General features: G+C 42.2%; 1 protein-coding gene across 1 annotated transcript in view; it reads right to left on the bottom strand.

Annotated features, from left to right (window-relative positions):
- Positions 1-16,136, bottom strand: part of VPS41 (VPS41 subunit of HOPS complex) — a 266,714-nt gene that overhangs the window by 82,130 nt on the left and 168,448 nt on the right. Inside the window, exons 15-17 of the mRNA XM_066341578.1 lie at positions 14,649-14,710; positions 12,718-12,799; positions 9,141-9,233 (exon numbers count right to left, since the gene is read on the bottom strand). Of these exons, the coding sequence (XP_066197675.1) occupies positions 9,141-9,233; positions 12,718-12,799; positions 14,649-14,710 (237 nt within the window). The remainder of the gene's footprint in view (positions 1-9,140; positions 9,234-12,717; positions 12,800-14,648; positions 14,711-16,136) is intronic.

The following is a 16,136-nucleotide window of genomic DNA, read 5'->3' as shown; positions in this document are numbered from 1 at the left end:
AGAATAATCCAAATAGTTTAAACAATGACTAAAAGTGTTCATGTAAACAGACAAAATAACTTCAGGATGAAAACTTGGTACATAAACATACCAATTTTCAGATGGTAGGTTTGGGGGTGGCCAAGGGCTATAGAGAATCACTGCAAACTAATGTCTGTTTACACTGCTGGGAAGTGGTGTCGTCCACATCTGCTCCTCTGGGGTGAAATTACAAGTAAGAAAGGCCCCCTGGTCCCTCAGGGAAGTGCCTCTGCACAGACAGGTGGAGGTGTGACGGCTCTGTCTTCATTCTGGACTGACGGCAGCACTTGGGTGGCAGCTATAAGAGCTTACAGAGGCTGTCCTGGCCAGCTGCCCTCCCCACCATGATGCATGTGGGATTTGGCTGCCCAACCAGCACAACGGCACAAGTGCCTCATCCCACAGATGAACCGCCCAGCTACCTTCAACAAGTCACCATCTCTGTTCCTGCCACCGCACCACTAACCAAGTTTTGTTTGGGAATTTTGGCCTTTGGTTCGAGTCTTATCCCTAAGCTCTTACCTGACCATCAGTGGATCTCAAATTCTGTGTCTCTGATAAAAAAAAACCCAGATCATCTGGATCCTGTTTCTTTCCCATGGCTGATTCTTAACCCATATCCTGGGCAGCCTCTACCCTCCTGATTCCTGACTTTAGCCTTCAAGCTTTGTAACTCAGTACAGCAGTTTACTTACTGATCCTTCACAACTTTTCAGGAAAATAAACCTTATATATATTCAAAAGATAGCAAACAGAAGTAAAAAGGTTCATATTACTGAAATAAAAATCATATTAATATTAAATAACCCAACCAATATTTTAACAAACTACTTTGAATGTTTCAATAATATTTAGAAATGAAAATATTGTGGTACAATTTGCTTCTGTAAAGTACTAGGATTTGATAAGAAGAAAATTCAAAAGAATCAGGAACATAGTCTCTGTTAAAGTCTTACCCACTTTCTCCTAAAGCAGCGGTTCTCAACCTGTGGGTCAGAAAATACATATTTATTATACATTTTTAAATAAAATATGTATTTCCGATGGCTTTAGGCGACCCCTGTGTTTTGGTCGTTCGACCCCCGCCAGGGTCGCGACCCACAGGTTGAGAACCGCTGTCCTAAAGTGACCCCCAGGAAGAATGGCAAGAGACCACAACAACAGGCTACACATTTCCATCCAAACTGCAATCTCCCTACGTATGAGAATGACTGCAGTTTGACTTGAGAGAATTGGGAAGGGGCCTCCTAAGTAAAGAAGATATATTTTAAAAACCACTGAATCAGAATATTAAAATATTCTCTACACCAAAATGATAGTTTGGATAAAGTTTCTGTTCTATTAAGACTGGTCAATTTGCTCTTGGTTCCTGGGATGATTAGCATGAGAGAGCAGAGGGAGCAGAGCAGAGAGCAGAAAGAGGCCATGTGGCCAGGAGAAGCAGCCAAGATGGCAGAGTATTGAGTGTGAGGCCAGTTTGTGCAGTTTGACGCTGGAGAAGGAAGGAGATGGGGAACTGAGGAGAATAAGGCTGGTGAGCTAGAAACCTTTGATTCTAGGAAACTCGGATAAGTCAGTGGCTTTGTGAGCACTGAATGTGAGTGGGTTTTGGAGCCCAGTGTGTGTTTTTACTTGCCCGCCGGGTGCAAGCTAGAATTAAAGACTATGGCCCACCAGTTTGTGGCTCCGTTGTTTCTTTACCGACTGTCCAAATCCAATGCGAACCTGCGTGAGCCAGGCTGCTGTGATAGTGGCCCTGGCCGTGGCTTCTGGCTTTACATTTGGCGTAGTCGGCAGGATTCGATACAGATTGGCAAGGAGCCTTTGAGCGGTGGAGTAGAGGACTGGCTAGTGTTAGGGTTCCCCATGGTTGTCCTTTTGGGGATTGTAGGCTGGCTGACTTTTACAACCATGTGTGAGGAAACTGAGAGCTCTGTGGAAGAGGCTGCCCGGGACCTGCAAACCGAGTGGAAGGAGCTGGAGCAAATGTGGGAGAAACAGATGCTGACCCTGGAGCTGGAGGAAGCGCTGGAGGAGGAGGCCAACCAGGTTTGCGAGATTTGCCTGGAAATGGAGCAGCTGCTGGAGGAGGATTCACAGGTTCGTGAGTTGCAGATTGCCCTGGATGTTGTGGAGAGCCAGTAGCGGCAGGAGGCTGGGGCTGGGGCTGAGGCTGATGCTGAAGCTGAGGCCGGGTCCGGAGCTGCAAGGTCTGCGGAGCAGAAGGCGGCGGCAGCCCGGGGCTCAAGCCCAGCAGTGGGAGCTGGTATTTTCAGTTCCTCTTTGGAGGATGAGGAGAATCGGGCTGGAGTTGTGATCTGCAGTCTCCAGAAGATGAGAGCCCAGCAGCAAGGAATACTTACTATGTTTCTGGTAGGTCTGCGATTTTGGGACATAGGGCTGGACATGTTCTCCGGAGCAGAGATGGAAATGCTGACTGCCACTGCCACGTGCTCCTCTTTGGGACAGTGTAAGACCTGCCAGGACGGCAGGAATGAGGGGGGTGGCTGACGCCCCATGTGCGTGGACTGATTTCCCGGACTATGACCGGAGTGGGCATTGGCTCCTTTGTTGGATGGACTTACGGACTACGGATTTTGGACAATGTGAAATACCCTGAAGGGGGTGGGGGTGGCTTTGCTGGAAGCACTCCCCTGCCCCGGGAAGCTTCTCCCATGGCTAGAAAGAAGGCTGAGGACATTTTGAGCTTTGGGCAAAGTGCTCAGAGACTGGTGAAGTGTACCTTTGTGATTGTTGAAACTGTATGATTTGTCATGTTGTAATTTGTATAATGTGCCTAATTTCCTTGCACGGGGATGCTGGTGATGTAAATTGGTGGGTAGTAAAGTGAGCATAGGGGTGGATTGTTGGGCAGACAAAATATATTATGCTCACTTTGTTAAAGACGGCGCTGCCCACGAGGAGGCCATCGCCCAGGTGATATTAATGTGTGTCTCTGTGGGCAGGTAGAATCCTTGTAGCCTGGGGCTTGGTTTTGGGATTAGGCCTTTCCCACCCGTTTTGATGTGGGGTGGTACAATCCAATCATGCCTCAGAGAAGTGTCTTTGTATTAGAGACTTCCCTGTTTTGTATATTGGATTAAAGGTTTGGATTTCTACACTATAAAATGGGGGCAGAACGAGAGCTTGCTCTCTTGGTTCCTGGGATGATTAGCATGAGAGAGCAGAGGGAGCAGAGCAGAGAGCAGAAAGAGGCCATGTGGCCAGGAGAAGCAGCCAAGATGGCAGAGTATTGAGTGAGAGGCCAGTTTGTGCAGTTTGACGCTGGAGAAGGAAGGAGATGGGGAACTGAGGAGAATAAGGCTGGTGAGCTAGAAACCTTTGATTCTAGGAAACTTGGATAAGTCAGTGGCTTTGTGAGCACTGAATGTGAGTGGGTTTTGGAGCCCAGTGTGTATTTTCACTTGCCCGCCGGGTTCAAGCTAGAATTAAAGACTATGGCCCACCAAAAAAAAAAAAAAAAAAGACTGGTCAATTTATAAAATTAAAACTCAAGCCTGACCAGGTGGTGGCACAGTGGATAGTCGGACTGGGATGTGGAGGACCCAGGTTCGAGACTCCGAGGTCACCACCTTGAGTGTGGGCTCATCTGGTTTGAGCAAGGCTCACCAGCTTGGACCCAAGGTTGCTGGCTTGAGCAAGGGGTCACTCGGTCTGCTGTAGTCCCCCCGGTCAAGGCACATATAAGAAATCAATCAATGAACAACTAGGAACCGCAATGAAGAATTGATGTTTCTCATCTCTCTCCCTTCCTGTCTGTCTGTCCCTCTCTCTGACTCTGTCTCTCCCACAAAAAAACAACACAAAAAAAAACTCAAAAGCTTTGCACCCAAATAACTGGCAGCTCTCAGTAGCCCTGAAACCAGGAATAATCTTATTCAGGGAAAGAACGCATAGCTCTATTTTCTCTTTACCCTGTTTATGCAACAGCCTCACAGCAATACTGCCAACTTTCCAAACAAAACAGACAGACTTGTCATGTTGTGCTACAAAAGTATAATTCTAACATAAACTGCAATAAGCATTTATTACATATCCTGTTGGGCTTTTTCCTCCTTAATGGGCTTCATGCACCCTTGATTAAATGTGCTAAAAAATACTGATGAAACTAACTCTACAGCCATTATTATTAACTAGAAGACACAATTATGAGGGAACTGTTATGATTGAGTGAGCACAGTCAGAGAATACCTCAGTGCCCATAACAGTAAGTTAAAGATGAAAATATTCATTAAATGAAATGTCATGAAAACTGTCCCACTTTTCACATGCTTATACATTTCTGATTAATATTTTAAAACAAAGCTTAACTATGTATTTAAAATAATTCTGCTAGGTTGTTAATTAATGGGCAAAGCAATATGCATTTCAGTAGAAACCCCATACAAATATCTGTAAGTCATAAAGTATCATCACCTCCATGAAAATAATATTATTTCATATCTTTTTAGGAAGTAAAGGAAATTAAGAAGTCAATATTTTCAAAGTACAGTTGTTTATTTTTAATCAGACCTTTACTGCTGTTTAACTGCATAAAATTTTCATCTACATAATATATGATCAAAAGTCTTACTACAAAACACTGATCAAATATGTGACAATTTAATTCAAAGTTAAACATGAAACTGAGAAAAACAAGCTAAATATAAATTATTTGTAAGAACTTATGACAATAAAAAAATTGTTTATAACCTTCTTAGAAGGGACCAAAGATACCCAAAACATTCAGGAAAAAACATCTATAAGCTCTTAAGTTATTTAAGTCATGATTATTTCCTTCAGTCTCAGTCAAAAGTCTTCCAAATATGAATCAAAAGGATCATTTTAACAGCACAGAAATTAAAAGCCTCTTAGCCCTGGCTGGTTTGCTCAGTGGATATAATATCAGCCTTGCGTGTGGACATCCCAGGTTGAGACCCCGGTCAGGTTACACACGAGAAGCAACCATCTGCTTCTCTTCCCCTCCCTCTTCTCTCTCTCTCTTTGCAGCCATGGCTCGACTAGTTCGAGCTTTCCCCAGGTGCTGAGGAAAGCTTGATGGAACCTCTGCCTCAGGCATTAAAAATAGCTCAGTTGCAAGCATGGCACCAGATGGGCAGAGCATCAGCCCAAGACGGGGGTTGCCGGGTAAATACTGGTCAGGGCACATGCATGAGTGTCTCTCTATCTCCCCTCCTATCAGTTAAAAAAAAAGAAAGAAAGAAAATAAATTAACAGCCTCTTGAAGAAGAATTGAATCATATGAAAAACATTGTATCTGAATCAAAAAATAATAAAATTGCTTTTTTATGGTTAAATTACATTAGTTTAAAAAGAAAACAAGTGTAATAAGCTGCAGTATTTCTAAATATAGTGCACACTCTTTTCCATCATTTTCACAGAACACTTGTAATTCTCCTTTGGGATGATTTACAAAGAATATTTATGGTAGCCACTGTGTGCTTTCCAGAGCACACTGGAAAGAAAAAGAAGTCCAGTATAAGTTTTTATACACTGAAGAAACCTTTCCCAATAACTAAGGGCAATAATGGCCTCTATTTAGATCTTAGAAAACATACTGCTCTAACTTATTATCTAACTGTTTAAAGTTCATTAATATAGTCCCCCTGGTCAGTCTGTGAACCCAGTGAAGACTAGGATGGACTATATTTTTAAATTTCTCTAGCATCCAACTGTGTAGTCGGCCCAGTGCTAAGTGCATGGTAGGCTCCAAATAAAGGTATGCTAAAATGCCTTTGAATGAAAACGAAATAAATAGGAACCATAGCCACATTTGTTGGTATATCTAGCATAAATAACAGAAACTATTACCATATAATCTTCTGTATAGATTCAGAAAGGAATAAATTCATGCTAATAAGAGAAAAAGATGAGGAAATACTGCCTCTATTAGTATGTATGATTATTAAAAAAGTATTTTGGTCAAGTTGAATTCATTCTAAAGCACCTAATTTCTTCTTATGAGAATACAGGATCATAGAAGTAAAGGGACTGGACAGGTCACGCAGGCATCAGGAAGCCTGTATCTTACTCATCCAGGAATAGCTGATTGACTACATTTAACTGGCCAGATACTTGAGTTTCCAGGGTAAGGGATCACTATCTCCAAAGTCCCTTTAGATCTTCAGATGTAAAGATCACCTTAGAGTTGAAACAGTGTTTGCAATATTACTGCCCTTTAAATTGAATCAGGTGGCTAAAGGTATATTAAGGTGTTTAGGACCTTCAAAAACACAGGCGCTCCTTTCTCATTCCCCCTCTAGTCTGCCTCTTTCTACGTCTGTATATTAATCACTGGCAAGTCACCTCACATTCTTGTGGGAAAGAACAAAGTTTTAAGTAAGGTTTTCCTTATTTTTAAACCTAACACCAAAATTTAAAAAAAAGGCAATGACAACCTGCACTATTACTGTGAGACACCACAAAATGACTTCTCCCTAGGTTAGGGCCCTAAACTTAGAGGACTGAAGATGAGGCCACTTTTATCACTAGAAGTTGGCCCAAAGCTAGAGAAATGTTCCATCTCCTTGTTTTGTTTTTTTTTGTTTTGCTTTTTTGTTTTTTTTGTATTTTTCTGAAGCTGGAAACAGGGAGAGACAGTCAGACAGACTCCCGCATGCGCCCGACCGGGATCCACCCGGCACGCCCACCAGGGGTGAAGCTCTGCCCACCAGGGGGCGATGCTCTTACCCTCCGGGGCCTCGCTCTGCTGTGACCAGAGCCACTCTAGCGCCTGGGGCAGAGGCCAAGGAGCCATCCCCAGCGTCCGGGCCATCTTTGCTCCAATGGAGCCTCGCTGCAGGAGGGGAAGAGAGAGACAGAGAGGAAGGAGGGGGTGGGGGTGGAGAAGCAAATGGGCGCTTCTCCTATGCGCCCTGGCCGGGAATTGAACCCGGGTCCCCCGCACGCCAGGCCGACGCTCTACCGCTGAGCCAACCAGCCAGGGCCCCATCTCCTTGTTTATGATCTTCCTAGCTCCAGTCACAGCTCTGGAAAAGGGCTCCCAGCCCTGTCTAGAAGCTGCCCAACAGAAATCTCATCTTTCCATCTTGTTAGAAGGGGAATTCAGCTGAGTCTCAGCCACAACATCCAGCATGTTATATAGCAATGTATCGTTATATCAGTTTGTCAGCCTCACTACTGCTGACACCTGAGATCTAGCCTGTGCACTGTGAAATGTTTAACAGCATTCCTGCTGGCCTCTGCCCATTTAATGACATTCTAGTTGTCCCAGTAGGAATAATCAAAAATGTCTCCAGATATTGTCAAATGTCCCCGCGGGACAAAACTAGCCACTACTGAGAACCACTCCTTTACATATTAGGATGTGAATGTGAGTGGTTGCTGGAGGGTCATCCATCATCCCACTCACATCTGTACGCTGGGTGCCAGTAAGGAGCCACTGCGCCACTTCACCCGGCAGGTGTTGTAAAGTACCAAAAACTACAGAATTAATATTAATATTTTAAGAGGCTTGAAAAACATTTTATTAATTTGGGTTAAGGTGTGCAGAGAACTTTTGAGAATAATCTCTGTACTGTGTGATTGGCATAAAACCAGGATGGCCCATGGCATTGTATTGTAAATGCAAATGGAAGAAAAACATGGATTCCCAGACATTCCACCACACTTGTGGGGCAAGGGGTGAATGGATAGCCAGGTGCAGAAAGAAAAAAGCCAAAATAAACCTTTTCTTATAGCAATGAGCCATTTGCAGGCAATTTTCCCCATGGAAACTACCTCTCCTATGTAAATGCATGTGGTTAATACGTGTGACTCTGGACAGAGAGATGGCAGATAAACACTAGATAATATAGGAATGCCTTTTAATATGTAAAGAGACATCTTTCTACCATTGTGTTGACTTATAAATTTTGTTTTCTCCAAAATGATGTATGGCTTGCAAATTGAACATGGTCCTATCATGTTAAAGGACATATGACTATAACCAATAGTGGTAAAGGACACCTAATTGCAATTTTTGCTTCTGTACTTCCCACTTACAAAATTATAAAAACTAGGTAGAACAAAGGGCCGGCACGCTCTCCCTCAGATTTCTGTCGGAGTTGCCGCCACTTGGCCAAGCTAGACAATAAAGCTTTGATGTGCAATCGACGAATTTTGTTCGTGTCTTCAACATGTCAAGTCCCTCTGGATTAGGCTTAACAGCCAGCACGTTCCTGGAGTATAGCAGACATTAAACCAGGGGTCTCAAACTCAACTCAGCATGTGGGCCGCAGAGCAAGATCACAGCCGTTCGGCAGGCCACACTAGGTCTACAAAAGGCAACTGTTACGCAACACTTTTCTCACTGCAGTTGAAAACAAAAAAAAATCAGTACAAAATTGTTCGGCGGGCCGCATGCGGCCCGCGAGTTTGAGACCCCTGCGGATACTTTCTGAAAAAATGTGTGTTAAATTAACAGACTTTAAAAATAATAATCCATTTTGAGTGCATGCAAACAGCAAACTTAAATTGCAATAGAGGCTGCTATTTATTAAATATATGGCCTTGGGCAAGTTATTTAGTTTCTTTATTCTTTAGTTTTCTCACCTGTAAAATTGGGTATTACTATTTATAGTGTTGTTGGGAATATACGATCACAATTTGCATGTAAGCGTGCAGAGTGTATAGTAGATAAGCAATTTATGTACTGCCTTTCTCCTTAATCAATAAGCAAACAAACAGATCATTTTCAATCCCTTCCCCCACCCCTGCACCCACAATTTCTCTTTAATTCCCCTTTGGCAAATTTAGTTCTGAGTCTCATGGTCAAGAAAAGTTCCGATTTCTTTAGGGGCAGCATAAACTTCAGCAGCTGTTATTCTACTTATGAAATTCCCAAATGCACTTTGTCCCCTTTCCTATTAACACAACACAGTAGCTCTAAGGAATTCTCCAAAATGTACATGGATTAGAGATTTTCACCATCTACATAATCTAAACATTAGTTATCACTGGAGTTTACCTCAGTTTCATCTACCACACAAACTGTAAATTAGTTAACTTTAAACCAGTTGTCCATTTTATTATTTTTCTTAATTTATTAACATTTCCCATTGAGAACAAGTAAATATGATCATGCCTGAATGCCATACCTCATAATCACTTTCCAAAAATTCGTGTAAGATCATTTCATAGATGAATGGTTTCAGAACTGGATCCCCTCTTGGCAAATAAGGACTAATAGCCTAGGGAAGAAAAAAAGAGGAGGGGATAAGCCTTTAAAAAGTGGTAAAACAAAACTCAAATTATGCAGAAAACTTGAACGTATATTTTCAATTTTACAATTTAAGGCAAAAAAGTACTTTGGGAAATTATTATGAAGAGAAAAGTTTCAAATAAACTCTACTTTCTTAGAACAAATGACAATTCTTCTAAAAAATAATCTATGGGGGACATGTATGTATGAATGAATTAATTAAAAAAATTGCCTAGCTTAACTTGCATCTTTCTCTTCTTCCTGGTGATTTAATGAAAATCTAAATAATAAGAGGGAGAGGTCACAGAGGTGATAGAAGTTAATCTCTTAAGTAATCAAATTGTATAGATCATCTATTCAATTTTCTTTCCTTCAACTGGAATATATCAAGCTTTTAAAACTCACAATCATCTTTTGAAATTAGGGGAAATATATCCTGTGTTCTTCAGCATTTCAGTACTGTGTTAAGTGTCAAATTTCCAAACACTGCTAAATGACTCTGCAGGACGCCAGGTACCAGTCACCACTGCAGAGTTCAGTGCCCCAAAGCAGATGACCTCTAAATTGCCACTACAATCTTCTGTGGGAAGTGGTATAAGGGAGGGATAGCAAGGTGCTGTGGCACATCTTGCACACTGAAGCAGATCACAGAAGCCCTGGTCTATTCAGGTAAAGAAAGGGGAAATAGGCCCTGGCTGGTTGGCTCAGCGGTAGAGCGTCGGCCTGGCGTGCGGTGGACCCGGGTTCGATTCCCGGCCAGGGCACATAGGAGAAGCGCCCATTTGCTTCTCCACCCCACCCCCCTCCTTCCTCTCTGTCTCTCTCTTCCCCTCCAGCAGCCAAGGCTCCACTGGAGCAAAGATGGTCTGGGCGCTGGGGATGGCTCCTTGGCCTCTGCCCCAGGCGCTAGAGTGGCTCTGGTCGCGGCAGAGTGATGCCCAGGAGGGGCAGAGCATCGCCCCCTGGTGGGCAGAGCTTCGCCCCTGGTGGGCGTGCCTATTGGATCCCGGTCAGGCGCATGCGGGAGTCTGTCTGACTGTCTCTCCCCGTTTCCAGCTTCAGAAAAATACAAAAAAAAAAAAGAAAGGGGAAACAGGCAACCTGGCAGGTCCAGCATGAGCAAAGCCATGGAGCCATGAATGCAAACTCTATTCAGGGAGCTCACAGATATGGAACAGGGTCCCTGAAGGGAGAGGATGTGAGGCGGAGTCATGAAGGGAATTCAGACTTTATCCTGGATATCAGACTTTTTCCTCATGTGGGCATGAGGAAACAACAGATATTAGGGAAGTGAGAACAGCATGTTTATTTTTTTTAAACAGCTAACTCTAGGTCAGGTTTGCCTGCAAATCTAACCTATAAAGAGTCAAGGTTGTGGGACCAGAGGAAAGAGCGGAGGCCCAACTGACCCTGGCAGGATAAAACTGAAAGGTATTGGAGATTACATAGAAAAAGGTGAATTAGAAGTTCTCATCAAAACAGTGTTTTGAGCTATTAAGCATGGAGAAATTGGTATAATCTGATGTCATAAACACACTGAAAGGAAAAAGACCAATTTGGAAAGGAAACTGATTCACATTAATTTGAGTGATCTTTATCAGCCATATATACACAGAGAAATGACCATCACACAATTCCAACACAGAAATTCTAAACAGAGTCTGGGTTAGGTAGCCATTTTGGTAAACATGGACACAGGACTCAGTAGCTTCCTCCAGGAGCAGCCCAATAAACACCACGAGAAGTGTCCTTTGGTGATTCCCAGGAAGAGAACATTTACCGGGATGAACAGCTAAACAACTGGGAATTTTTAAAAGCATATTCATAATACTAAGAGTGCAGTGAAAAGGTCCACACATATGGAAAAGTTTTTAAAGATACGTTTTAAACAAATATAAGAATACCATATTTATTTGATAATGTGCACCATGTTGAAAAATAAGAAAAATTAAGTATCAAAATTATTTATTGGACTACATAGTATAATTTTCCATTTATTTTCCAGTAAGTAAAATACTATTTTAAAAAGCAATGCCTGACCAGGCAGTGGCGCAGTGGATAGAGCACTGGACTATGATGTGGAGGACCCAGGTTCGAGACCCTGAGGTCGCCAACTTGAGCGCAGACTCATCTGGTTTGAGCAAGGCTCACCAGCTTGAGCCCAAGGTTGCTGGCTCGAGCAAGGGGTCACTCGCTCTGCTGTAGCCCCCTGGTCAAGGCACATATGAGAAATCAATCAATGAACAACTAAAGAACCACAACAAAGAATTGATGTTTCTCATCTCTCTCCTTTCCTGTCTGTCTGTCCCTATCCGTCCCTCTCTCTGACTCTCTTTGTCTTTGCCACACAAAAAAAAGCATTAATCTTAAGTAAATTTGAAAAAAAAACCCAACCCAACAACATCATGCTTTAGAATCTACTGGATGAGACTATACAATGTTTTCTACATTCATTAAAAAGAACATGAAAACTTCATCTGAACACAGAACTGGAAGGAGATATGAAAGTGAATACATCAATCATGTAATATACTGTATTATATATGTGTATGTTTTATACATATGAAATATAAGCCAGGTTTATGTTTTAAAACTAATTTCTAACAGTTTGATTTTTCCTCCTAGCTGAGATAATACTCACTTCCCAATAAAGAACCGAGTGCTATTGTCTTAATTTTATTTCCATCTCAATAAAGACATATGTCACTTTATTGTGCTTTGCTTTATAGTGCAGAGATACTGCTTCTTTGTTTTTTTACAAATTGAAGGTTTGTAGCAGCCCAGCATGGAGCAAGTCTATTGATACCACTTTTCCAACAGGTTAAGATGGTGGTTAGCATTTTTTAGCAATAGTGCATATTTTAATTATGTACACCACTTTTGTTTTTTTTATAGATATAATGCTATTTCACATTTAACAGATTATAGTATAGTGTAAACAACTTTTATATACACTGGGAAATAAATTCATGTGACTCACTTTATTGAGATGTTTGCTTTATTGTGCTTGTCTGAAACCTCACCCACAATCTCCTGGAGGCATACCTAAATTAATATATTACACACAAAAATTAAGAGTTGCCTGACCAAGTACTGGCGCAGTGAATAGAGCATTGGCCTGGGACAATGAGGACCCAGGTTCGAAACCCTGAGGTCACTGGCCTGAGCACAGGTGCATCAGGCTTGAGTGAGGGCTCACCACCTTGAGCATGGGGTCACCGGCTCGAATGTGGGATCGCAGACATGACCTCATGGTCACTGGCTTGAGGAAGTGGTCACTGGCTCCACTTGAGCCCCTCCTCCCCCAGTCAAGGCACATATGAGAAAGTAATCAATAAACAACTAAGGTGCTACAACTCTGAGTTGATATTTCTCATCTCTCTCCCTTCCTGTCTGTCCCTGTCTGTCCGTCTCTCCAAAAAATAACAATTAAAAAATTAAAAATTAAGAGTTAAAAATAAAGTAATGCTTACCTTAAGCTGTCCAATTTCTTTAAATTTATAAACTTCATATTCCCAGAGGGCTACATTTTTCCCAAGAATTTTCTGGCATTTGCTGGCAGTAAAATAATCCCAGACAGAAAGGAAGTTTACATAAAAAAAATAAAAATAAACAGAATAAGTAGCCATTTCCCATAGGGTTTTTAGATAATCATCTCAGAGTTTTGACAAATTTCTATCTCAAGTGCCACTGAACATAAAGTGTTGCTGGTACCCACTAGTTTGTGTAGACAGGATTGATGAAAACCATAAAAATTAATAAAAACTACTTATAAATAAAGATGAAAACCTCTCAGAAGACAACACTTAGGGGTATTTCCAATGACTTTCCCCTTCTGAGTTTCCTTTTTATCCAGATGTGCAATGCCGATCTGGGGACCCTTGTTGCATTAAAGAAATGTGATCATATCCAGAAATGCCAATTAAAACCACTTCTGGCCCTGGCCGGTTAGCTCAGTGGTAGAGTGTTGGCCTGGCGTGCGGGAGTCCTGGGTTCGATTCCTGGCCAGGGCACACAGGAGAAGCGCCCATCTGCTTCTCTACCCCTCCCCCTCTCCTTCCTCTCTGTCTCTCTCTTCCCCTCCCGCAGCCAAGGCTCCATTGGAGCAAAGTTTGCCCGGGCGCTGAGGATGGCTCTGTGGCCTCTCTGCCTCAGGCGCTAGAATGGCTCTGATTGCGGCAGAGCAACGCCCCAGATGGGCAGAGCATCGCCCCCTGGAGGGTGTGCCAGGTGGATCCCGGTCAGGCGCATGCAGGAGTCTGTCTGACTGCCTCCCCATTTCCAACTTCAGAAAAATACAAAAAAAAAAAAAAAAAAAACCAAACAAAAAAACCCCCCAAAACCACTTCTTGAATGGCTTTAAATAATGGACTACAAAATTAGACTTAATCCTGTCATACTATATAATCTGGAAACATGTTCACCTATAAATACAACCTCACTCAATTCACACATCAAAGAAACATACTTCCCCAAATCTCAGGGAACGAATAGTAAGCCTGAAGCCATCTTCCCAGTCTGCCATGTACACGTACACGTGTCCTGCAGAAGGGACATACCCACATGACCAGCTCTGCAAACCAGGAGCCTGGGGTCTGATCACTGGCATTTAATTGCCACCCTCTTACTGAGAGACAATTCTGCTTGAGTTGTGAGCAGAGGCACTGGCTGTCTTCTCTATCTTCTCAAGGATGCTTGCTTAGTGAAAAGCCCTGATAATGAGAGGACCCATACAGTGCTTCCCTTCAGAGCAAAGGGCAGATTTGTTTTCCGTCCAGTATAATAAAAAACATTCCTCTAGGGCAGGGGTCTCAAACTCAACTCAGCATGTGGGCCGCAGAGCAAGATCACAGCCATTCGGCGGGCCGCACTAGGTCTACAAAAGGCAACTGTTATGCAACACTTTTCTCACTGCAGTTGAAAACAAAAAAAAATCAGTACAAAATTGTTCGGCGGGCCGCATGCTGAGACCCCTGCTAGGGCCAGGGAAAGGTAAGCTTACTGCTTATCACAAAAGACTCAAGATACCCTAAGTTCAGAGTCCCCATCCTGTCACAAGCCACTGCTTATGTAGTATTTCCTGGGCCATGGATTCTGGCACAAGTGCCGGCATTCTGGCTGCTATATTGCTGAGTCACCCCTGAAACTGTGACCCGCTAACTTGTGAGTTTATAAAAAGGATAAAAATCTCAGATTCCTCATGGTTTCTGACACCTCTCTCATTAAATAATGAGAAAAATATTTGATGAAAATGAGATGGCAGGTAAATAATACGTATCAATTTGTTCTATTACTAGTCAAAAATTATGTCAGAAATATTTTTAAAAATGTCACTGCAGAGAATGGCTTCTTTTTACTGTTAATACTAATTCTATATATATGAACAAGTAAATGTCGTTATTACCGTGCTGCCATGTCATAGTCTCCTCTTTCCATGAGGTGGTTTATATATGCCAATCCAATGTCCTAGAGAAAAGTAAATGAAGAAAAACTTCATCATTAACTGAACTGAACACTGAGGAGGCCATGACATTAGGTTCCTGCCAGCACTACTGATGGGAATCTATTTATGTATCTTAGTTTGCTTTATGTCACTCTGCTCTTTTTTTTTTATGCATATTTCCCTCCTAATCATATTTAAATATATTTGTATTTTCACAATTGTTAGAATTCACAATTTAAACAATTAAATGTTACTATTTCAAAGCCTTCTAATCTATCCCCTTCTAAGAGATTTTCTTAGAAGAAATCTCCAAATATTAAAAACATGATCCAATATCGTGTTATCATTGGATATAAAATTGTTTCTTGTGCTTTCATCTGTAAAATGTGAGCTACCCATCTCCTCTATATCAAGTCTGAAAAAATAGTAAGAAAAATAAATTGACAGAACAGCATATTAAAGGGAAATATTAAAGTTAATATTAGAGTGAAAATGAGCTCAGAAAAATATGTAACTCAAACTCATGAGTTTACAGATGAGGAAGCTGAGCCTCAAAGTAGAAACGACTGGATTCCGAGTTTTCATGTTCATGCACCTCCCCGTCTCGGTTCTGAAAGGGTTTGGGCAGTCTGTGGTGGCAGAGACATGCTGCCCTTGTCTGACCTCCCATGACTCCTCTTGTAAGGCTCATTCTCACTTAAAAGCATCTGCATGAGAGCTTACACTCAGAACACAAACAAGACTTGGAATTTAAGGTCTACTTATGTACAAAGAAGTTTTTGTGGAATTTCTTCCTGGTGACAATACTGACAGGAGGTTGTTTCTCGCTCTGCCTGCCTGGTCATGGAATTACACTGTGCCAAGATGAAAAGCCTGTGCATAACCAACACATAGGACCAGCCCACTCCAACAGGGAGGGGAAATACCCACAATTCTCAGTTTATTATATTTTTACTTTAATGACTGCTATGTAGGAAATTATATTTCAAATCTACAGAACTATAGAGTGAAGAAAGGGTGCTTAAATTTATTTCTCTGAAAACATGTCACAATATCAAAGGAGAGTCTTTCTGCCCAGGTTACAGAAGAGAATATCTTCTTTGTAATACCAATTTCTGCACCTTCCTCCTCAGGTCATGCCTCCTTCCCCATGTGGAATTTATTTTGTCATCATCCTCTTTCCAGTACACCTTGAACTTCAATCCAATGTTATCTCTATTCTCTTACTAATTCTCCTTCTCTCCTCCTATCCTCCTTGCAGTCTCCTTCTCTCCTCCTTCACACTCTTCTCTCTTCTCTCTCTCTCCCCGTCTCTCAGTGAATGGCAACACCATCCACCAGCAGCCCAAGCCCCAAAGCCTGGGAGTCAGTCTACATTTCTCACTCTCACTTCCCTGTGCACAGAGAGCCAGTCAGCAAACGCCAGGTCTAGTGACCTTGTCTCCTATC

This window comes from Saccopteryx leptura, chromosome 6 (assembly GCF_036850995.1).
Source record: "Saccopteryx leptura isolate mSacLep1 chromosome 6, mSacLep1_pri_phased_curated, whole genome shotgun sequence".
NCBI classification, from domain to species: Eukaryota; Metazoa; Chordata; class Mammalia; order Chiroptera; family Emballonuridae; genus Saccopteryx; species Saccopteryx leptura.
This window is presented reverse-complemented; position numbering and strand designations above follow the sequence as displayed.